The sequence below is a fragment of the Zonotrichia albicollis genome, chromosome 3 (genome assembly GCF_047830755.1).
Source record: "Zonotrichia albicollis isolate bZonAlb1 chromosome 3, bZonAlb1.hap1, whole genome shotgun sequence".
Taxonomy (NCBI): Eukaryota; Metazoa; Chordata; class Aves; order Passeriformes; family Passerellidae; genus Zonotrichia; species Zonotrichia albicollis.
The window spans coordinates 1,371,289-1,395,518 of NC_133821.1; the positions used below are offsets into that span (position 1 = coordinate 1,371,289).

Sequence of the window (24,230 nt, forward strand, 5' to 3'; positions counted from 1 at the left end):
CAAGTTTAGGAACTGGGATCTAACCTTCAGGAGATGTTCCCAGGGCTGTGATTTGGAATTTGGTGTTTTGGGAGCTGTTCCCAGGGTTGGGGTTTGGGATCTGTGGTTTGGGAGCTATTTCCAAGTCTGGGATTTGGGGTTTGGGAACTGTTCCCAGATTTGAGAATTGGGCTTTGGGGTTTGGGAGCTGTTCCCAGATTTGAGAATTGGGCTTTGGGGTTTGGGAGCTGTTCCCAGGGCTGGGATTTGGGGTTTGGGAGTGCTCCCAGGGCTGGGATTTTGGCTTTGCAATGTGGGGTTTTGGGAGCTGTTCCCAGATTTGGGGTTTTGGGAGCTGTTCCCAGGGTTTGGGTTTGGGATTTGGGTTTGGGAAGTGTTCCCATGGTTGAGATTTGGGGTTTGGGGTTTGGGAGCTGTTCCCAGGTTTGGGAATCGGGATCTGCATTTTGGGAGCTGTTCCAGAGTTGTGATCTGGTCTTTGGGGTTTGGGAGCTGTTCCCAGATTTGGGATTTGGGGTTTTGAGAGCTGTTCCCAGAGCTGTGATCTGGGCTTTGGGGTTTTGGGAGCTCTTCACAGGTTTGGGATGGGATCCAAGCTTTGGGATCTTTTCCTAGAGTTGAGAATTGGGATCTGGGCTTTGGGAGCTGTTGCCAGAGTTGGGAATTGGGATTTGGGTTTTGGGATCCATTCCCAGAGTTGGGAATTGGGATCTGGGCTTTGGGACCTGTTCCCGGTACCGGCCGCGCTCCGGGGCTCGGGCTCTGTCCCCAGCGGTGTCACCCGGCCCCGTGCGACACTCGGGGGGTCCCCGGGGGCGCCGGTGCTGAAGGACAGCTCCGCCCCCTCCCTCCCCCTCCCTCCTCCTCCTCCTCCTCCTCCTCCTCCTCCTCCTCCTCCCTCTCCCTCCTCCCGCTCCTCCGCCGGCCCCGCCGCCGCCGCGGCCGCCGCAGCCGCGCCTGGGCCGCCTCCCCCGGCCGCCCGCCCGCCCGCCGTGCCCGGGCGCTGCCGCCATGCCCCAGCCGGCCCCGCCGCGCCCCGCAGCCGCCGCCGGCGCACCATGAAGCGGCAGAACGTGCGGACGCTGGCGCTGATCGTCTGCACCTTCACCTACCTGCTGGTGGGCGCCGCCGTCTTCGACGCGCTCGAGTCCGAGGCGGAGACGGCGGAGAGGCGGCGGCTGGAGGCCAAGAGCGACGAGCTCAAGAGAAAGTACAACCTGAGCGCCGAGAGCTACGGCGAGCTCGAGCGGGTCGTGCTCAAGCTCAAGCCGCACAACGCCGGCGTCCAGTGGAAATTCGCCGGCTCCTTCTACTTCGCCATCACCGTCATCACCACCATAGGTACCGGCTGCCCCCGCCCCGCCCGGCTCCCCGCGGGCAGATCCCGGCTCGGGTTTTTTCCTGGTGGGATCGGGGGATCCACGCGGGAAGCGCCGGGAAAGCCCCGCCTGTGCCCGAGGGAGCGGGGGGAAATCGGGAGCTCGGCGCTTTCGCCGCCCGGGGACCCCCCCCGTAGCTGCCGCCGCCCGTCCCGCTGGGACCGGGGCGATCCCTCCTCTCGATTCCTCCGGCGCCGGGAAAAAACCCCGGTGCTCTGTGTCCCGTCCCTTGGGATCGATGCGATCCCTCTGCCCGGTCCCCCGTTTCCTACCCCGGTGTTTTGGGGGCGATCCCCCTCCCCAGGTCCCCCTGTTTCCCATCCCGGTGTTTTCGGGGCGATCCCCCTGCCCGGTTCCCCCTGTCTCCCATTCCGCTGGGAAGGGGGCGACTCCTCCGCTCGGTTCCTCCCGCACCAGGAAAAACCCCCCGGTGCTCTGTGTCCCATCCCTTGGGATCGGGGCGATCCCCCTGCCAGGACCCCCCTGTCTCTCATCCCGGTGTTTTCGGTGCGATCCCCCTGTCCGGACCCCCCTCTCTCCCATCCCGGTGTTTTCGGTGCGATCCCCCTGTCCGGACCCCCCTCTCTCCCATCCCGGTGGGACCGGGGCGATCCCTCTGCTCGGTTCCTCCGGCACCGGGAAAAAAATTCCCGGTGCTCTGTGTCTCATCCTTTGGGATCGCGGCGATCCCTCCCTGGCTCCTCCAGAAAGGGGAAAAACCTGCCCAGACGCCCCTGTCTCCCATCCCGGTGTTTTCGGGGCGATCGCTCTGCTCGGTTCCTCCAGCACCGGGAAAAACCCTCCAGGACCCGCTTGTCTCACGTCCCGGTGGGATCGCGGTGATCCCCCTGTCCGGTTCCCCCCTGTCTCCCACCCCTTGGGATCGGTGCGATCCCTCTGCTCGGTCCTCCCGTTTCCCATCCCCGTGGGATCGGGGCCATCCCTCTGACCTGATTTCCGTTTCTCATCCCGGTGTTTTCGGAGCGATCCCCCTGTTCGGACGCCCCCCTCTCCCACCCCTTGGAATTGGGACGATCCCCCTGGCCCGTTCCCCCGGTCTCTCCCATCCCGGTGGGATCCGGGCGATCCCTCTCCGGCACCGGGAAAAACCTGCCCGGTGCTCTGTTTCCCACCCCTTGGGATCGGGGTGATCCCCCTGCCCGGATCCCCCTGTTTCCCATCCCGGTGCTTTGGGGGTGATCCCTCTGCCCGGATTCCCGTCTCCAATCCCCTGGGATCCGGGCGATCCCTCCCCGGCTCCTCCAGCACCGGGAAAAACCTGCCTGGTCCTCCCTCTCTCACATCCCTTGGGATCGGGGTGATCCCTCTGCCCGGATCCCCCCCGTTTCCCATCCCGGTGTTTTTGGGACCATCCCCCTGCCCGGTTCCCCCACGTTTCCCATCTCTATGTTTTGGGAGCGATCCCCTGCCCTGATTCCCGTTTCCCATCCCGGTGTTTTGGGGCCATCCCCCTGCCCGAGTTCCCGTCTTTCCCATCCCTTGGGATCGGGGCGATCCCCCTGTTTCTCATCCCGGTGTTTTGGGGGCGATTCCCCTGCCCTGATTACCATTTCCCATCCCGGTGTTTTGGGGCCGATCCCCCTGCAGGACCCCCCTCTCTCCCTCCCATCCCGGTGGTTTTGGGGGCGATTCCCCTGCTCTGATTCCCGTTTCTCATCCCGGTGGTTTTGGGACCACCCCCCTGCCCGGTTCCCGTTTCCCATCCCGGTGTTTTAGGGCCATCCCCCTGCCCTAATTCCCGTCTCTCCTATCCTTTGGGATAGGAGTGATCCCCCCGTTTCCCATCCCGGTGTTTGAGGGGCGATTCCCCTGCCCTAATTCCCGTTTCCCATCCCGGTGATTTGGGGGAGATTCCCCTGCTCTGATTCCCGTTTCTCATCCCGGTGGTTTTGGGACCACCCCCCTGCCCGGATTCCCGTTTCCTATCCCGGTGTTTGAGGGGCGATTCCCCTGCCCTAATTCCCGTTTCCCATCCCAGTGTTTTTGGGGCGATTCCCCGCCCAAGACCCCTCAAATCCCCGACCCCGGGACTCCCCCCCGCCCCTGTCCCACCGGGAAACCCTAGCGCGACCCCCAGGACCGGGGAATGCTCCTGGCCGGGACCCTCCCGACCCGGGGATGTGTCCCCAAGGCACTGTCACCCCCCTGTCGTGGCTCTGCTGGCCCGGACACCCCTGTGGGACCCCCAGCCCGGGGGAGGGGACAGGGATGTGTCCCTATAGTGTCCCCAGCCCCATGGGGACAGGGATGTGTCCCTATAGTGTCCCCAGCCCCATGGGGACAGGGGTGTGTCCCTGTAGGGTCCCCAGCCCCCTGGGGACAGGGATGTGTCTCTGTAGGGTCCCCAGTCCTATGGGGACAGGGAAGTTCCCCTATAGTGTCCCCAGCCCCATGGGGACAGGGGTGTGTCCCTGTAGGGTGCCCAGCCCTGTGGGGACAGGGGTGTGTCCCTGTAGGGTCCCCAGCCCCATGGGGACAGGGATGTGTCTCTGTAGTGTCCCCAGATCCATGGGGACAGGGATGTTCCCCTATAGTGTCCCCAGCCCCATGGGGACAGGGGTGTGTCCCTGTAGGGTGCCCAGCCCTGTGGGGAGGGGACAGGAACATGTCCCCACCCTGCCAGGCTCTCCCAGGGGGTGTCACCTCTGTCCCCCACTCTCAAGGATGTCCCCAGCCCTGTCCCCATCCTGGGAAGTGTCACTGGGGGTGGCCCCTTTGGGACCTACCCCCCCTCGTTACCCTCATTGTCACCCCTCTGTCACCCACACTGTCACCCCATTGTCACCCCTCTGGTCTTTGGGTCCCCTCCAGGGGTGGCCGGGGTCACCCAGTGTCCCCTGGTCCCCAGCTGCCCCCCAAACTCTGCCCTAGGGAGGGCCTGAGGGGTGGGGACAGCGAAGGGACAGTGAGGGGACAGCAGGTGACACAGGGCCCTGGCCACCATTCAGAGAGAGGGGAGGGATGGGTTAATGGGATAACGGGATAATGGGATGGGGGACGCCAGCTTTGGGACAGATTTTGGGGTGTCCCTGGTTACCCACAGCTGTCACACAGAATTTGGGGTGTCCCTGGTTCCCCAGACCTGTCACACAGATTTTGGGGTGTACCTGGGTCCCCAGAGCTGCCACGCAGATTTTGGGGTGTCCCTGGGTCCCCAGAGCTGTCGCACAGATTTTGGGGTGTCCCTGGGTCCCCAGGGCTGCCATGCAGATTTTGGGGTGTCCCTGGTTCCCCACAGCTGTCACACAGAATTTGGGGTGTCCCTGGGTCCCCAGAGCTGCTGTCACATGGATTTTGGGGTTCCTGTGCATTCCCAGGATTGGGACAGGGATATGGGGGTGCCAGTTTATTCCCGGGGCTCAGATCCAGGTATTGGGGTGCTCGTGGGTTCCCAGATTTGGGCTGTGGATATTGGGAGGATTTCCGGGCCCTAAATCCCGGTGTGTGGAGGCAAAAGTGTTCCCGGTGCTGAAACACCAGGGTTGGGGTGCTCGTTATTCCCAGAGTTTTTATCCCGGTGTTTGTCATTCCCAGAGCAGTTGTTCCAGTGTTGGTTATTCCCAAGGCTTCTATCCCAGTTTTTTTATTCCCAGAGTTGTTATTCCCACTCTCAGGGTGTTCATTATTCCCAGGGCTGTTAGCCCGGTGTCAGGGTGTTCATTATTCCCGGGCTTTTATCCCGGTGTCAGGCTGTTATTCCAGGGCTTTTTCTCCCAGTGTTTGTCATTCCCACCCTCAGGGTGTTCATTATTCCAGGAGCTGCTATCCCGGTGTTTGTTATTCCTGAAGCTGTTGTTCAGGAGTTTGTCATTCTTATTCCCACTCTCAACACATCCCTTATTCCCGGGGCTTTTATCCTGGTGTCCAGCTGTAATTCCAGGGCTTTTATCCTGCTGTTTGTTATTTCCACCTTCAGGGTGTTCATTATTCCCAGGGCTGTTGTCCCGGTGTTCGTCATTCCCATTATCCCAGTCTCAGAGTGTTTGTTATTTCCGGAGCTTTTATCCCGATATTTGTTATTCCTGGAGCTGTTATCCCAGTGTTTGTTATTCCAGGGCTGTTATCCTGGCGCTTGTCATTCCCACCCTCAGGGTGTTCATTATTCCCAGAGCTGTTATCCTGGTGTTTTTCATTCCCAGAGTGTTCCTTATTCCTGGGACTTTTATCAGGCTGTTATTCCAGGGCTGTTATCTCGGTGTTTGTCATTCCCACCCTCAGGGTGTTCATTATTCCCAGGGCTGTTTTCCCAATGTTCATTATTCCCATTATTCTGGTGTTTGTCACTTCCAGCACTGTTATCTCGGTGTTTGCTATCCCCATTTCCCCCCCCCCCCAAGTTTATTATTCCCATTATCCCGGTGTCAGGGTGTTTGTCATTCCCGGGGTTTTTATCCCTGTGTTTTTACACTCCCACCCTCAGGGTGTTCGTTATTTCTGGGGCTGTTTTCCCAATGTTTGTCATTCCCATTATCCCTCAGGGTGTTTGTTACTCCCAGAGCTCTTATTCCCACTCTCATGGTGTTGCCTATTCCCGGGGCTTTTATCCCAGTGTCAGGCTGTTATTCCCGGGCTTTTATCCTGCTGTTTGTTATTTCCACCTTCAGGGTGTTCATTATTCCCAGGGCTGTTGTCCCGGTGTTCGTCATTCCCATTATCCCAGTCTCAGAGTGTTTGTTATTTCCGGAGCTTTTATCCCGATATTTATTATTCCTGGAGCTGTTATCCCAGTGTTTGTTATTCCTGGAGCTCTTATTCCCACTCTCAGGGTGTTGCTTATTCCCGGAGCTGTTATCCTGGTGTCCAGCTGTTATTCCATGGCTTTTATCCCGCTGTTTGTCATTCCCACCCTCAGGGCATTCATTATTCCCGGAGCTGCTATCCTGGTGTTTGTCATTCCCATTATCCCGGTCTCAGGGTGTTTGTTATTCCAGGGGCTTTTATCCCAATATTTATCATTCCCCGTGTCAGGGTGTTCATTATTCCTGGGGTTTTTACTCTGGTGTTTGTTATTCCCAGAGTTGTTATTCCCACTCTCAGGGTGTTCCTTATTCTTGGGACTTTTATCAGGCTGTTATTCCCAGGGCTGTTATCCCGGTGTTTCTTATTCCCACCCTCAGGGCATTGATTATTCCTGGGGCTGTTTTCCCCATGTTCATTATTCCCATTATCCCGGTGTCAGGGTGTTTGTCATTCCCGGAGTTGTTATCCCGGTGTTTGCTATTTCCAGGGCTTTTATCCCAGTTTTTTTTTTTATTCCCAGAGTTGTTATTCCCACTTTCTGGGTGTTCCTTATTCCTGAGGCTTTTATCCCGGTGTTTGTCATTCCCAGAGCTCTTATCCCGGTGGTGTTGGTTATTCCTACCCTCAGGGCGTTCATTATTCCTGGGGCTGTTTTCCCAATGTGCATTATTCCCATTATCCCGGTGTCAGGGTGTTTGTCATTCCCGGAGTTGTTATCCCGGTGTTTGCTATTTCCAGGGCTTTTATCCCAGTTTTTTTTTTTATTCCCAGAGTTGTTATTCCCACTTTCTGGGTGTTCCTTATTCCTGAGGCTTTTATCCCGGTGTTTGTCATTCCCAGAGCTCTTATCCCGGTGGTGTTGGTTATTCCTACCCTCAGGGCGTTCATTATTCCTGGGGCTGTTTTCCCAATGTGCATTATTCCCATTATCCCGGTGTCAGGGTGTTTGTTATTCCCAGAGCTCTTATCCTGGTGTCAGTGTTTCATTATTCCCGGGGCTTTTATCTCAGTGTTTTTTATTCCCAGACTGCTATCCCGGTGTTTGTTATTCCCGGAGCTGTTATCCTGGTATTTGTCAGTCCCATTATCCCAGTGTCAGGGTATTCATTATTCCCCAGGCTATTTTCCAAATGTTTATTATTCCCATTATTCCAGTGTCAGGGTGTTTGTTATTCCCAGGGTTTTTGTCCTGGTGTTTGTCATTCCTGGAGCTGTTATTCCTACTCACAGGGTGTTCATTGTTCCTGGAGTTTCAGGCTGTTATTCCCAGAGCTGTTATCCTGCTGTTTGTTATTCCCATTATCCAGGTGTCAGGGTGTTTGTCATTCCCAGCACTTTTATCCAGGTGTTTGTTATTCCCGGGATTTATCCCCAATATTTATTATTCCCATTATCCTGGTGTTTGTCATTCCCACCCTCACAGTGTTCATTATTCCCCAGGCTATTTTCCAAATGTTTATTATTCCCATTATCCCGGTGTCGGGGTGTTTGTTATTCCCGGGGTTTTTATCCCAGTGTTTGTTATTCCTGGAGTTGTTATTTGCACTCTCAGGGTGTTCATTATTCCCGGAGTTTCAGGCTGCTATTCCCAGATCTGTTATCCTGCTGTTTGTTGTTCCCATTATCCAGGTGTCGGGGTGTTTGTCATTCCCAGCACCGTTATCCCTGTGTTTGTTATTCCCGGGATTTATCCCCAATATTTATTATTCCCATTATCCCAATGTTTGTCATTCCCATCCTCAGGGTGTTCATTATTCCCGGGACTGTTTTCCCAATGTTCATTATTCCCGTTATCCTGGTGTCAGGGTGTTTGTTACTCCTGGAGTCGTTATTCCCACTCTCAGGGTGTTCATTATTCCTGGAGCTGTTATCCCACTGTCAGGCTGTTATTCCTGGAGCTCTTATCCTGCTGTTTGTTATTCCCGGTGTTTGTTATTCCCATTATCCCAGGGCTGTTTTCCCAATGTTCATTATTCCCGTTATTCCGGTGTCAGGGTGTTTGTTATTCCCAGCACTGGTATTCTGGTGTTTGTTATTCCCAGAGCTGTTATCCCGGTGTTTGTCATTCCCATTATTTATTCCCATTATCCTGGTGTTTGCCATTCCTATTTTCCTGGTGTCAGGGTGTTTATTATCCCTGTTATCCCGGTGCTTGCCATTCCCATTATCCCATTATCCTGGTATTCACTATTCCTGTTATCCTAGTGTTTAGTATTCCCATTATCCAGGTGTTTTCCAATCCCATTATCCCTTTATTCTGCTGTTTGTTGTTCCCATTATCCCATTATCCCAGTGTTTGACATTCCCATTATCCCATTATCCCAGTGTTTTTCAATCATGTTATAATATTTTTCCTGGTGTTTACCATTCCCATTATCCCGGTCTTTACCATTCCCATTTTCCCAGTGTTTGCCATTCCCATCATCCCATTATCCCAGTCTTTTTCAATCCCATTATCCCAGTGTTTGCCATTCCCGTTATCCCAGCTCCGACCTCTCCAGGCTGCCAGGAGCTACTGGAAAAGTTCTGGAATTGTGGCCAATCCTCCGGCATTGGACAGGATGGGAGGAATTGGGAATCTCCAAAGGGATCCAGCCCATCCCAAGGATCCTGGAATGCTGGAGAGGGACATGGACCTGCTGGGATCCATCCCGAGGATGGATCGGGATCCCACTCTGCCTCTCCCAGGATTCCCGATCCTGGAATTCCCAATCCCACTGCCAGGAACTGGGAATGCTGGAGCGGGACTGACCTCAACCCAAACATTGCATCCCAAAAATTCCTGCCCATCCCAGCACTCCCAACCTTAAATCCTGGAGTTGGGCTCCACTTTGGGATTGGGATGAGGATTCCCAATATCCCAAATTTGGGAATTGCAGAGGGAATGGCCTCAAATGGCTTTCCCTGAATCCAGCCCAGTTTTCCCAGAATTTCCAGGGATGTGGAGAAGGGTCTGGGACATCCGGATGTGCGGGAAGATCCCAAAATCCCACAATCCCACAAAATCCACAATTTGGATGGATGGATATGGCAGCAACGCTGGGATGGCTGGAATGAGAGGAGACCCCTCCAAATCCAGGGAAAAGGGGGAGAAATTCCCATTATTCCCATGGAACTGGATTTTCCAAGGCAGGAAAAAAAAAGGGATTTTTCCAGGAATTCACCCCCGGGACAGGGAAAAGCCGGACTTGGATCGGGAAATGGCTCCTGAGGTGGGGGAGATCCCGGTGGGGGAAAATCTGGGATTACAGATCCTGGTGGGACAGGGGGAGGAAAATCCGGGATTACAGATCCCACTGGGAAAAGTTTCAATCCATTTGGGGTTTTGGGTTTTTTCCCCTTTATCCATGAAAAAAGCCGAGAGAGGAGCAGCTCCTGCCACTGCTCCAAAGCTTTCCTGTGGCTCCCAAGAAATTCCAGGGCCTGGGATGTCCCCTCTGTCCCCATCCCACAATTCCAGAGGCTGGGATGTCCCTGGGGGGGTGGCAGTGTCACCGGCAGTGTCCCTTGTCATCTCTGCCGCTGTCCCGAGCCAGGGTGGGCTGCTCTGGCTCTGGACGGCTCCCAAAAATCCCGATCCCAAAAATCCTGATCCCAAAAATCCCGACCCCAAAAGTCAGAATCCCAAAAATCCAATCCTAAAAAACCCGATCCCAAAAACCCCAATCCCAAAAATCCCAATCACAAAAGTCACAATCCCAAAAATCCCGATCCCAAAAGTGCCGATCCCAAAAATCCCGATCCCAAAAGTCACAATCTCAAAAATGCCGATCCCAAAAACCCGATCCTAAAAAAACCAGATTCAAAAAACCCTAATCCCAAAAAACCCGATCCCAAAAGTCACAATCCCAAAAATCCCAATTCCAAAAAAACACATCCTAAAAAACCCAATCCCAAAAATCACAATCCCAAAAAACCCGATCCCAGAAGTCCCAGTCTCAAAAATCTTGATCCCAAAAATCCCGATCCCAAAAAACCCAATACTAAAAATCCTGATCCAAAAAGTCACAATCCCAAAAGTGCCGATCCCAAAAACCCCATCCCAAAAGTCATAATCCCAAAAATCCCGATCCCAAAAATCCCAATCCTAAAAGTCCTGATCCCAAAAAGCCCGATCCCAAAAATCCCAATCCCAAAAATCCCGATCCCAAAAGTTACAATCACAAAAATCACAATCCCAAAAGTGCCGATCCCAAAAACCCCTATCCCAAAACCCCGATCCCAAAAATCCCAATCCCAAAAACCCTGATCCCAAAAGTCCTGATCCCAGAAGTCCCAATCCCAAAATTTCCGATCCCAAAAAACCCAATCCCAAAAGTCACAATCCCTAAAACTTGATCCCAAAAACCCCGATCCCCAAAACCCCAATCTTAAAAACCCCGATCCCCAAAACCCCGATCTCAAAAACCCCAATCCCAAAAATCACAACCCTAAAAAACCAGATCCCCAAAAGCTCCATACTAAAAATCACAATCCCAAAAATCCCAATCCCAAAAATCCTGATCCCAAAAAATCCGATCCTGAAAAACTGATCCCAAAAATCATAATTCCCAAAACCCCGATCCCAGAATTCCCGTTCCCCGCCCCCCTCCCCCGCGGCCGCGCGCAGGGAGCAGGTGGCAAATGCCACCGCGGTGTCACCATCTGTCACCGCCGCCACCCGCCCGAGCCTCTGCCGCGGGAACAGCGCCCGGCGGGAGGCCGGGCCCTTTTGTCCCCGTTTGTCACCTGCTGTCCCCTCTGGTCTCCCCCTGTCCCTTTCTGTCCCCGTTTGTCACCCCCCTCGTCCTCCTTCTCTCCCCCCCCGTCACCCGCTGTCCCTCCTGTCCCTCCCTGTCACCCCCTGTCCCCTCTGTCCCTCCCCTTCCTTTCTGTCCCCTCTGTCCCCTCCTGTCACATCCCTCGCCCCCTTGTCCCTTCAGACCCCCCCTTCCCTTCTGTCCCCTCCTGTCACCCCCTGACCCCTTTGTCCCTCTGTCCCTCTTGTGTCCTTTTCCCTCCCTTGTCCCCCCTGTCCCCTCTCTCCTCCTGTCCCCTTGTCCCCCTGTCCTGCCCTGTCTCCTCAGTCTCTCCTGTCCCACTCTGTCCTACCCTGTCCCTCTGTCCCTCTGTCCCACCCTGTCCCTCTGTCCCTCTGTCCCTCTGTCCCTCTGTCTCCCCTGTCCCACCCTGTCCCTCTGTCCCCTCTGTTCCTCTGTTCCGTGTTCCCTGTGTCCCCTGTCTTCCCTCAGTTCCCTCTGTCCCACCCTGTCCCATGTCCCCTCTGTCCCTCTGTCCCTCCTGTCTGTCTGTCCTCTCTGTCCCCTCAGTCCCCTCTGTCCCACCCTGTCCCCTCAGTCTCCTCTGTCCCACCCTGTCCCCTCTGTCCCTCTGTACCCTCGGTCCCCTCTGTCCTTCTGTCCCCTCTGTCCCCTTTGTCCCTTTGTCCCTTCAGTCCCATCTGTCCCTCTTTCTCCTCTGTCCCCCTGTCCTGCCCTGTCCTGCCCTGTCCCCTCTGTCCCCTCATTCCCCCCTGTCCCCTCTGTCCCTCTGTCCGTCTGTCCCCATGTACCCCCGGGCCGGTGACACCGCCCCTGTCCCCCATCCTGGCCACCTCTGGTGTTGGGAAGGGTTTGGGGACAGCTCTGTCACCTCCTGTCACCTCTAGCAGCCCTGTCACCCCCGGATGGTGGGAAAGGCACCAAATTCCTGGGATCTGTGGGAGAAAATCTCTGGGAATTGTTGGGAATTGCTGGGATAGGGAGCTCCCTCCGTCAGGACATTCCTGCTCCCATTCCACAAAAACAAAACATTTCCATGGAAATCGCTCCTTGGGATCAACAGGGAAAGCGGAATTCCAGGGAATTCCCACCCCAATTCCAGGGCTGGAATTCCTCCCAACCCCCCGGGCTATTCCTGCTCTCATTCCACAGAAAAAACTTTTCCATGGAAATCGCTGGTGGCTCCTTGGGACGGGATTTGGGATCAACAGGGAAAGGGGAAAACTCTGCCACAACTCCAGGGCTGGAATTCCTCCCAGCCCCTCCTGGACATTCCTGCTCCCATTCCACAAAAAATCATTTCCATGGAAATTGCTGGTGGCTCCTTGGGATGGGGAATGGGATTTGGGATCAAGAGGGAAAGGGGAAAATTTGGCCACAATTCCAGGGCTGGAATTCCTCCCATCCTTCTGGCCATTCCTGCTCCCATTCCACAAAAACAAACATTTCCATGGAAATCCGTGCTGGCACCTCCAGAACCATCCACAGGCTTTGGAATTAAGAGGGAGAAAGGGGGAATATTCCTGAAATTCCCTCCTGGGTTTTCCTGGGAAAGTGATCCCAAGCCCATCCTGGGGGTTTTTGGAGCATCCCATCCACGAGAATTGTTGGAAAATTGGGATCGCTTCCCTTCCCTGTTGCACTCTGGAATTCCTGGATGTTCCTCCTGGATCCTCTGCATCCAGGGGTTTTCCAGAGGACCCAGGAAGGGGCTGGATGAGGATGTGGAGAATTCCCATTGGGACTGGAGCCACTTCCCGCTGGGATGGGGATTTAGGATTTAGGGTGACAATCCCAGCCTGGGTTGAATCCGGTGCCTTTTCCTGGGAATCTCTTCCCAAGGAGGCTCCGGCAAACCCGAGGTGGGGAGGCCACGGGGTTGTTCCCATGGGATTCAAGGCAGGGATCGGGATCGGGGTTGGGATTGGGATCAGGATCCAGGATCAGGATTGGGATTGGAATTGAGATTGGGATCAGGATTGGGATCCGGGATCAGGATTGGGATCCGGGATCAGGATTGGGATTGGGATCAAGATTGGGATTGGGATCCAGGATTGGGATTGAGATCAGGATCAGGATCATGGTCAGGATCGGGATTGGGATCATGGTCAGGATGGGATCGGGATTGGGATCAGGATGGGGATTGGGATTGAGATCAGGATCAGGATCGGGATCGGGATTGGGATTGGAATTGAGATCGGGTTCAGGATCATGGTCAGGATTGGGAGTGGGATCGGGATCAGGATCAGATCAGGATTGGGATAAAGATTGGGACTGCGATCCAGATCAGGACTGTGGTCAGGGTCAGATTTGGGATCAAGATCAGAGTTGGGGTCGGGATCAAGATTGGAATCAGGCTCAGGATTGGGATCAAGATCAGGATCAGGATCAGGATCGGGATCAGGATCAGGATCAGGATCAGGATCAGGATTGGGGCCCCTCTGGATCTTCCCTCTCCCATCCCCTTCTCTTGCCCAGGCCATAAATTCCCGTCTTTTTTCCATCCAGGGGTGACACTATTAATTAATTCCCACTAATTCCTACTCCTGGCCTTTCCCAGCTGATTCCTCCCCAAATCCCAGCAAATCCTGACTGGGAGTGAGGAATGAAACCCATGGGCCAGGGGATCAGGGCCAGGGAAAACCATCCCAGATTTCTGGAAGTTTGGGAGTTTTTCCCAGTTTTTCCCAAGCACCAGAGCTGGTGGCTCGGGCTTGAGGTGGATCCGAGAGCCTGGAATGGGATTTCTGGGATGGATGAAATCAGCAGCTCCCGGGGGAAAGGGACTGGATCCATTCCTCATTCCTGTCTGCATTCCCACCCCATATCCCTGTCCCTATTCCCATCCTGCATTCCCATCCCACATCCCCATCCCTCATCTGTATCCCTTATCCTAATTCCCATCCTACATCCCCATCCCCTATCCCCATTTCATAATCTCCATCCCACATTCCCACCCCACATCCTCATCCCATAATCTCCATCCTTCATCCCATACCCCCATCCCCATCCCATAAAATCCATCCCAATCCCCATTCCATATCCCCAATCCATATCCCCATGCTACATCCTCATCCCATAATCTCTGTCCCAGTGTCCAATCCATATCCCCATTACCACCCCATATCCCCATCCCTATCCCATATCCCCACCCCATATCCCTATCCTTTATCCCCATCCCCACCCCATATCCCAAATCCCCATCCCATATCCCCATCCCCATCCTATATCCCCATCCCCATCCCATATCCCCATCCTCATCCCTGTCCCCACCACATATCTCCATCCCCACCACATATCCCCATCCCATATCCCCATCCCCATCCCAAATCCCCATCCCATATCCCCATCCCCATCCCATATCCCCATCCCCATCCCATATCCCCATCCCCATCCTATATCCCCATCCCCATCCCATATCCCCATCCCCATCCCATATCCCCATCCTCATCTCATGTTCCCACATCCCCATCCTATATCTCCATCCTCATCCCATATCCCCATCCCATATCCCCATCCCCATCCCATATCCCTATCCTCATCCCTGCCCCCACCACATATCTCCATCCCCACCCCATATCCCCATCCCATATCCCCATCCCATATCCCCATCCCATATCCCCATCCCTTACCCCATCCTACATCCCCATCCCATAATCTCCATCCTCATCCCCATCCCATATCCCTCATCCTCATCCCATACCCCCACCCTATATCCCCATCCCATATCCCCATCCCCATCCCAAATCCCCACCCCACATCCTCATCCCCATTTACCTGGGAAGGACCTGGACACCCATCCCTGCCCATTCTGAGACACAAATCCACCCCAAAATTCATCCCAAAATCCACCCCAAAATCCACCCCAACATCCACCCCAAACTCCACCCCTAAATCCCCCCAAAATCCACCCCAAAACTCACCCCAAAATTCATCCCAAAATCCACCCCAAATTTACCCTAAAATTCATCCCAAAATCCACCCATAAATCCCCCCAAAATCCACCCCGAAATCCCTGAGGGATTTTTATCCGGACCCCCCTTCCTGCTGCGGGCCCCCCCTTTTCCAGGGAGAGGCACGGGGAGGGGGAGCGGGAAAGGGCCTGGCGGGGCCCCAGAATCCAAGGAAAAATTGCCAGTTTTGGCGCAAACAGGGAGCTTGGCCGGCGCCGGGATTTTCCATGACTCCATCCCGACCCCCCCGGCCGCGGGAGGCGCTGGGGGAGGGGGAATCAGGCACCCCCCACACCCCAAAAAATCCAGGGGGGGGATCCTGCTGTGGAGCTGGGTCCATTTGGGAATGGTGGGGGGATGTGGGAATGAAGGGGGAGATCAGGGTCTGGCCCCACATCCAACCCCCCCCCCCACCCAAATCTCGCTGGGAATGGGGGGTCCTGGGGGTCCCTGATCTTTGGGATCACATGGGGGGGATCCTGGAATGTTCCAGCACCCCCCTCCCATGGAATGGCATCCCACTATTCCAGGGGGGAAATATGGGAGAAGGGGGGAGATGGAGCAGAGGGGGTGGAAGGATGGCTGGGTGGGTGGGTGGGTGGGTGGATGGATGGATGGATGGATGGATGGATGGATGGATGGATGGATGGATGGATGGATCCAAGGAGAACTGGAACATGGCCAGTCGGGATTTTGGGAGTCCCAGGGGTCCCTCCAGCTCTTCATTCCCAGTTCAGCCCATCCCAGATCCCATCTCTCTGCTCTGGCTGCAGGAGTTGTCCCCATGTCCTGTGACCCCCAGCCCCACTCAGGGATTTTGGTGTCCCCATGTTCCCTCCTGTGCCCCCCAGCCCCATCCAGGGAGTTTGGTGGCCCTGCATGACCCAGGTGTCCCCCTGCCCATGTCCCCCTGCCCGTGTCCCCCTGCCCGTGTCCCTCGGCACCAGCTCTGTGTTTTCCAGGACATTTTTTCCTGGAATTCCACTGTTCCCAGCACCTGCTGCGTTCCCAGCCGCCATCTCCAGGCACATTTGCTCTTCCCGGGCACGCGGGGGTCTCTGGGGACAGCTGTGTCCCCTCCCCCCGCCTGGGGACAGCTGGGGTGGCCCCAGCACTGGGAACAGTGAGATTCTTACTGGGAACAGCGGAATCCTTACTGGGAACAGTGAGATTCTTACTGGGAACAGTGGGATCCTTACTGGGAACAGTGGGATCCTTACTGTGAACAATAGGACAATGATCCTTACTGGGAACAGTGGGATCCTTACTGGGAACAGTGGGATCCTCACTGGGAGCAATGGGACAATGATAAACTACTGGGAACTGCAGGATCCTTACTGGGAACAGCAGGATCCTTACTGGGAACAGCGGGATCCCTACTGGAAACAGAGGGATCATACTGGGAACAGTGGGATTCTTACTGGGAACAGTAGGATCTTTAATGGAGTCAGCGGGATCCCTACTGGAAACAGCGGGATCATACTGGGAATACCGGGATCCTTACTGGGAAAAGCAAGATCCTTGCTGGGAGCAGCGGGATTCTTATTGGGAACAGTGTGATCCTTACTGGGAGCAGAAGAATCCTTACTGGGAATAGCCAGATCCTTACTTGGAGCAGTGGGATCCTCACTGGGAGCAATGGGACAATGATCCCTACTGGGAGCAGATGCTGATCCTTACTGGGAGCAGTGGGATATGGGGAAGGGCTGGCACGAGGAGGCTCCTTCCATCCCCTGTCCCTGCTCCCTGAATCCCATCCCCTGCGTCCCTGAATTCCCTGTCCAGGTTCCCTAAACTCCCTGCCCCATTCCCTGCATCCCCAGCCCTATTCCCTGCATCCCTTGCCCCACTCCCTACATTCCCTGCCCCATTCCCTGAATCTCCCTGTCCCTGATCCCTGAATCCCGTCCCCTGCTTCCCTGAATTCCCTGTCCAGATTCCCTAAACCCCTTTCCCCATTCCCTGCATCCCCTGCCCTGCCCCATTCCCTAAACCTCCTGCCCATTCCCTGAATCTCCCTGAATCCCATCCCCTGCTTTCCTGATTTCCCTGTCCATAAACCCTAAACCCCCTGCCCCATTCCCTAAACCCCCTGCCCCATTCCCTAAACCCCCTGCCTCATTCCCTAAATCCCCCTGCCCCATTCCCTGCATCCCCTGCCCCATTCCCTAAACCCCCTGCCTCATTCCCTAAATCCCCCTGCCCCATTCCCTGCATCCCCTGCCCTATTCCCTGCATCCCCTGCCCCATTCCCTAAATCTCCCTGCCCCATCTCCTGCCCCATTCCCTGCTCCATTCCCTGCCCTTCATCCCCATCCCACCCTCCCATCCCCATTCCCGCAGATCCTTCCCCTCGCTCCCAGCCCTCCCAGCCGTGTGCCATCCTCCCCCTGCCCGTTCCCGTTCCCGCAGCTGTCCCGCTAATCCCGGCCATCCATCGCCCCGACAGCCGGGATCCGCTCCAGGCCCGGGGCCAGCCCTGCACCTGCTCCGGGGCCGGATCCAGCCCCGCTCCTCCGGCCCTAAAAAGGCCAGGATCGGCCGCGTTCCTGCGGGACGTGTCATCCTCCCTCCCTGGGGACACGATCCCTGCTCCCGGCCCTGCCCGGAGCGGGATCCCGGCTCGTCCCGGCCAGGCTCCAGGGACACCCCCGGGAGCCGGGAAGGGCCGGGGGGCAGGAGGTGGGAAAGGAGCCAGAATTCCAGGGGTTATTCCCTGCGGATTTCCCGGCTGGGACGTGCCCTCCTCTCCAACACAATTTCTAGCCACCCGCGGGTCCCGGAGGGATTTGGGGGTCACCCCCTGTGCCGCTTTTCAGGGATTTTGCCTCTCCTGCCATTCCCGACCTTCCCCCCACCCTCAGACGTGCCGGAGCTCAGGCAGCTCCTGCTAAAACCGGGAACGGGGGGGGATCGGGGGATTGACCGACGCTTGGAGAGCTCATAAACTCCCTTCCCTCGGGAAAGGGCGCTAAAAATAGCTCCGGGAGGCCGGGGAGGGATGGAGAGGCTGGAGGGGGCTGGAGAGGGCAGGAGCGGGCAGGAAGGGGCAGGAAAGGGCAGGAGGATGCTCAGGGAGGATTTTGGAAAGGGACCCGTGAGCACTGCGGGAGGCTCCATCCCAAAATCCATCCTGAACAGCCGGAATTGGGATTTGGGAATTGCTGGGGTGGGGATGGTGGGGATGTGGGACTGGGTGGAGAAGGAGGAGCAGGGAGAGAGGGACACAGGGGTGGGACATGAGGAGCTGGGAGAGAGGGACATAAGGAAGGGACAGAAAGAATTGGGAGAAAGGGACATGAGGAGCAGGGAGCGAGGAACACGAGGGGCTGGGAGAGAGGGACAGGAGGAACAGGGAGAGAGGGACTTGAGGGACTGGGAGAGAGGGACACAAGGAGCAGGGAGAAAGGGACATGAGGGGCTGGGAGAAAGGGACAGAGGAACAGGGAGAGAAGTATATGAGGAAGAGGGGGAGAGAGACATGAGGGGCTGGGAGAGAGGGACATGAGGGGCTGGGAGAGAGGGACATGAGGAGCTCGGAGAGAGGGACACACGGATGGGACACAAGGAGCTGGCAGAGAGGGACATGAGGAACAGAGAGAGAGGGACACGAGGAGCACGGAGAGAAGGACACAGGGATGGGACATGAGGAGCTGGGACAGAGACACAAGGAACAGGGAGAGAGGGACACAGGGAAGGGACACAAAAAGCAGGGAGAGAGGGACATAAGGAGTTGGGAGACGGACACGAGGAATATGATGAGAGGGACATGAGGAACAGGGAGAGAGGGACACGAGGAACAGGGAAGGGACACAGGGAAAGGTCACAAGGAACAGGGAAGTGACACGAGAAACAGGGAGAGAGGGACACAGGGAACATGATGGGATATGAGGAACAGGGAAGTGACACAGGGAACAGGGAAAGGACGCGGGGAAGGGACACAATGAACTGGGAAGGGTCACAAGGAGCAGAGAATGACATGAGGAACAGGGAAGGGACAGGAGGAGTGAGAAGAATGTGAGTAACAGGGAGAGAGGGACACAAGGAAGAGGGAAGGGACATGAGGAACAGGGACAGAGGGACACAAGGAACAGGGAGGGACACAAGGAACAGGGAGGGGGCACACAAGTCAGGGATGGATCAGGGGATGCTCTCAGGCAATGTTCAGGTGATGCTCCAGTGATGCTGCAGTGATGCTCAGGTGTTTCTCAGGTGATCCTCAGGTTATGCCGCCAGGTGATTCTCTCAGATGATGCTCTGGTGATGCTCTGGTGATGATCAGGGAATGCTCAGGTGATGCTCCAGTGATGCTGCCAGGTGATGCTTTCAGACAATGTTCAGGTGATGCTCTCAGGTGTTGCTCAGGTGATGCTCAGGTGATGGTTTCAGATGTTCCTCTGCAGCGATGTCCAGATGATGCTCCCAGGTGATTCTCCCCAGGTGTTTCTCAGGTGAGGATTGAGCGAGGCTGCAGTGATGCTCTCAGGTGGTGCTCAGGGGAGGTTCCAGTGATGCTCTCAGGTGATACTCAGGGGATGTTTTCTGGTGACAGTCAGGTGACATCTCAGGGGATGCTCTCTCTCAGGTGATGTTCCAGTGATGGTCAGGTGCTGCTCAGGTGATGTTTTCTGGTGGTGCTCTCAGGTGTTTCCCAGGTGATTCCCAGGTGTATCACAGGTGTTTCCCAGGTGCTGCTCTGTGATGCACCGGTGATGATTTTTGGTGATGCTCAGGTGTTGCTCTCCAGACATGATCTCAGGTGCCAATGGCAGGTGTTGCCCTGTCTCCCATGATTCCCTCCCATGGATTCCCTCTCCATGGATTCCCTCTATGGATTGCCTCTCCATGGATTCCCTCTCCATGGATTCCCTCACATCGATTCCCTCTCCATTGATTCCCTCTTCATGGATTCCCTCCCATGGATTCCTTCTCCATGGATGACCATCCTCGATTCCATCCCATGGATTCCCTCTCCATGGATTCCCTCTCCTTCAATTCCATCTCCTTCAATTCGCTCTCCATGGATTCTCTCCCATGGATTCCATCCCATTTATGCTCTCCCATCAATTCCCTCTCCATGGATTCCATCCCATCAATTCCCTCCCATGGATTCCCATCTCCATGGATTCCATCCCTGTCTCCCATGGAGAGGATCCCACGGCAGCTCCTCCTTGGAGGAGATCCCACGATCCCGATTTTCCCCTCGCTCCAGCTCCATCCGTGTCCCCCTGAGGGTGGCAGTGAGGGGGACTCAGGATTGGGATCTGGGACTCAGGACTGGGATTAGGGACACAGGATTGGGATTTGGGACCCAGGATCAGCCGCCCTCAGCATTCCCAGAGGTTTGGGGGGTGTTCTGGGATCATGGCTGGGACAGGCCTTGGAAAAGGGGCCCAGGAATTCTCAGAGTCCAAGGGAAGAGGTTTGGAGTCTCCTTCCTGTTCTTGTCTTCTCCTGGTTTTCCTGGGAAAAGGAAAAGGAAAAAGAGGAAAACTAAAAAAATTAGAGGAAAAGGGAAAGGAAGAAAAAGGAGGGAAAGAAGGAAAAGGAGAAAAATGGGCAAAAAGAGAGGAAGGGAAAGTAGGAAAGGGAAGGTGAGGGAAGGTTAGAAAAAGAAGGAAAGGAGGATAAATTTTTAAAATAAGGAAAAGGAGGAAAAGGAAAATGAGAAAGAGAAACTAAGAAAGAGAAGGAATGGGAAAGTGATGGAAACAGAAAAGGAAAAGGAAAAGGAAAAGGAAAAGGAAAAGGAAAAGGAAAAGGAAAAGGAAAAGGAAAAGGAAAAGGAAAAGGAAAAAAAGGAAGAAAAGGAAAAAAGGAAGAAAAGGAAAAAAGGAAGAAAAGGAAAAAAAAGAAGAAAGGAAGAAGAGGAATGGAAAGAAAAATGGTAAGGAAAGATAAAGGGAAAGGAGGGAAAGGAAAAGGAAGTGAAAAGGAGGAAAAGGAAGAAAGTGAGGAAATGATGGAAAAGATAAAAATAAGAAATGAGAAAGAGACTGGGAAAGGAAGAAAGAGAAGGAGAAGGAATAGCAGAGGGAAAGGGATGGAAAAGGGAAAGGAAAAGGAGGAAAGGGAAAAGAAAAAGAGGAAAGGGACATGGGCAGGAAAATGGACAGGAAAAGGAAAAGGAAGAAAGGGACAGGAAAAGGAGGAAAAGGACAGGGACAGGAAAAGGAAAAGGAGGAGAGGGACGGGGACAGGAAAAGGAGGAAAGGGACAGGGACGGGAAAAGGAAAAGGAGGAGAGGGACGGGGACAGGAAAAGGGGCAGGAAAGGGAGCAGCTGGTTCCTGCCACCCCCATCCGAGGCCTGTGCTGGCCCTGCCTGTGGCATCCCAGAGTCCATCCGGGAGAGCCGATCCACGGGCACAGAGTGGGATAAATCCCATCAGCAGTGGCACAGGATTACGGGAGCACAGCTGTTCCCAGGCTGGATGCAGATGCAGCCCCCGGATGGCAGGAACTGGGGCACCAGGACAGGGGACAGGGGGTGACAGGGGACAAACGGAGCACTCAGCCCTGGTGACCACTAAAATCCCTGATTTCCCACCTACAGAGAGTCTGGGATGGGAATTTTGGGAATTTTCCCAAACCCAGGCATGGGGAATGTGCCCCCACCCAAGGGTTCACCCAAACATTGTCACTGGCACAGCCTTCCCAGAGAAGCTGTGGCTGCCCCTGGATACCTGGAAATGTCCAAGGAAATGTTGGAGGGAGCTTGGAACAACAACCTGGGATGGTGGAAGGAGTTGGGGTTGGAAGAGGATGGGATTTGAGGTCCCTCCCCACCCAAACCACCCCGTGATTCCATGGAAAAGGACGGTCAGAATCCGTTCACAGGGATTTTTATGGAAAAGGGAGGTAAAGGGGAGAGAGACCATTCCTGGAGTCCTGAGAGTCCAAGTGAAGCCTTTCATTCCTAAAACTCTTTCTAGGAGAGGAGTTAGGGTGGGGATGGATCCAATCCCGGGCTGGGAGACCTGGGAATGTGCAGCTGGATTAGGAAAGGGTCCAGGGAATCCTTGGAGCCTTTTCCAGAGGGAAAGGAGAGCTGGGATTTGGGCAAGGGCTGGAGGGGCAGGAGGCAGGGAATGGCTTCCAGTGGGAAAGGGGAGCTTGGGATGGTGGGATCTTGGGAAGGGATTCCTGGCTGGGCTGGGATTCCCAGAGAATCCCTGGATCCCTGGGAGCGTCCAAGAGTGGATTTGGATCACCCTGGGATGATGGCAGGTGTCAGGCTTGGAATGGGATGATCTCTAAGCTCCCCTCCCTTCCCTCACTTTGGGATCCCACTCCCCTCCCGCTTTTCCCACCGACATTCCCCACTCCCCATTCCCTCCGGGATCACGGATCCGACCCCTCTGTCCCTCTCCCCGCAGGCTACGGGCACGCGGCGCCCAGCACGGACGGCGGGAAGGTTTTCTGCATGCTCTACGCGCTGCTGGGCATCCCGCTGACGCTGGTGATGTTCCAGAGCCTGGGCGAGCGCATCAACACCCTGGTGCGCTCGCTGCTGCGCCGCCTCAAGAAGCGCCTGGGCATGCGGCGGCCGGAGGTGTCCATGGCCAACATGGTGACCATCGGCTTCTTCTCGTGCGTCAGCACGCTCTGCATCGGCGCCGCCGCCTTCTCGCACTACGAGAACTGGAGCTTCTTCCAGGCCTACTACTACTGCTTCATCACGCTGACCACCATCGGCTTCGGCGACTACGTGGCGCTGCAGAAGGACCACGCGCTGCAGACGCAGCCGCAGTACGTGGCCTTCAGCTTCGTCTACATCCTCACGGGGCTGACGGTCATCGGCGCCTTCCTCAACCTGGTGGTGCTGCGCTTCATGACCATGAACGCCGAGGACGAGCGCCGCGACGCCGAGCAGCGGGCGCTGCTCAGCCGGGGCGCTCGCTCCGGAGCCGCGGCCGCCGTCCCCGAGGCCGCCGCAGTGGCCCCGGCCGAGAGCGGCTTCAGGAACGTCTACGCCGAGGTGCTGCACTTCCAGTCGGTGTGCTCGTGCCTGTGGTACAAGAGCCGCGAGAAGCTGCAGTATTCCATCCCCATGATCATTCCCAGGGATTTGTCCAGCTCGGACACGGGCGTGGAGCGCAGCCACTCGTCGCCCGCGCGCTGCCCCGAGACTCCGGAGCACCGGTGCTTCTGCCGCTCCCGGCGCTCCGCCATCAGCTCCGTGTCCACCGGGCTCCAGAGCCTGGCGGCGTTCCCGGGCTTCGCCAAGAGACGCAGCTCCGTGTAGCCCCCATCGCGCCCTCCCATCCCGGATCCCTCCTGGAGCGGGAGGAAGCCGCTCCGGACTCGGGAATGACGCCGGAGCGGGGCCGTGCCCGTTGGCTCCGGAATGGATTTTAATTTAAAACCTCTTGGATTTTAATTTCACACACACACACACACACAAAAACCACTCCTTGAAAATGTGAAACTTGGGAGAGCGGGAGAGCCTCGGAATCCAGCGGGATTTGGGGGGCCCCTCCCACTGTGGGCAGCTCTGGATCCTCGGGAATTCCCCGGGAAGCGCAGAGGGACCCGACGGCCGCGGAAATCAGGCTAAGAGGGGCTTAGCCGGAGCTTTTCCACATCAGCCGCCCGCAAAAGCAGCCGGGAGTCACGTAGGCTGCTCCAAACCCCGGGATTTGGGGCTGTCTTAACCCAAATTCGTGGCGGGGCAGAGCTGGGAGTCCTCGGGATTTAGCGGGAATCATCCGTGGGAGGCTGGCTGACCCCACAGGATTTCCGTGTCCATCCACGCCGAGGGTCTGGGGTTGGGGTTGTTCCCCTCAGGAAGGTGTCTGGGGAAAATCTGGGAAATTTTCCCATGGGATCCCCATCTCCATCCTCCCCAGGGCTTCAGGGATGGAATTATTTCTGTCAGAGTGGTTTTTTCGGGGATAACCAGGGTATTTTCCCTTGAGATCCCCATTTCCATCCTCCCGAAGGCTTCAGGGATGGAATTGTTCCTCCTGGGAAGGTGACTGGGGAAAATCTGAGAAATTTTCCCATGGGATCCCCATCTCCATCCTCCCCAGGGCTCCAGGATGGAATTATTTCTGTCAGAGTGGTTTTGGGGGGGATTAATCTGGGTATTTTCCCATGGGATCCCCATTTCTGTTCTCTCCAAAGCTCTGGGGATAGAGTTGTTCCTCCTGGGAAGGTATTTGGGAAAAATCTGGGATATTTTCCTATGGGATCCCCATTTCCATCCTCTCCAAGGCTCCAGGGATGGAATTATTTCCATCAGAGTGATTTTTCTGGGGACAATCCAGGATATTTTCCCATGGGATCTCCATCTCCATCCTCCCCAGGGCTCCAGGGGTGGAATTATTCCTCCTGGAAGGTATTCTGGGGACAGTTTGGGATATTTTCCCATGG

General features: G+C 55.7%; 1 protein-coding gene across 1 annotated transcript; it reads left to right on the plus strand.

Annotated features, from left to right (window-relative positions):
- The first annotated feature begins 885 nt into the window (after window positions 1-885).
- On the plus strand, window positions 886-23,263 carry KCNK3 (potassium two pore domain channel subfamily K member 3). Its single transcript, XM_074536350.1, has 2 exons — window positions 886-1,341; window positions 22,232-23,263. The coding sequence occupies exons 1-2, from the start codon at window positions 1,059-1,061 to the stop codon at window positions 23,098-23,100; spliced, it is 1,152 nt and encodes a 383-aa protein (XP_074392451.1). The 5' UTR covers window positions 886-1,058; the 3' UTR covers window positions 23,101-23,263.
- Window positions 23,264-24,230: the final 967 nt, after the last annotated feature.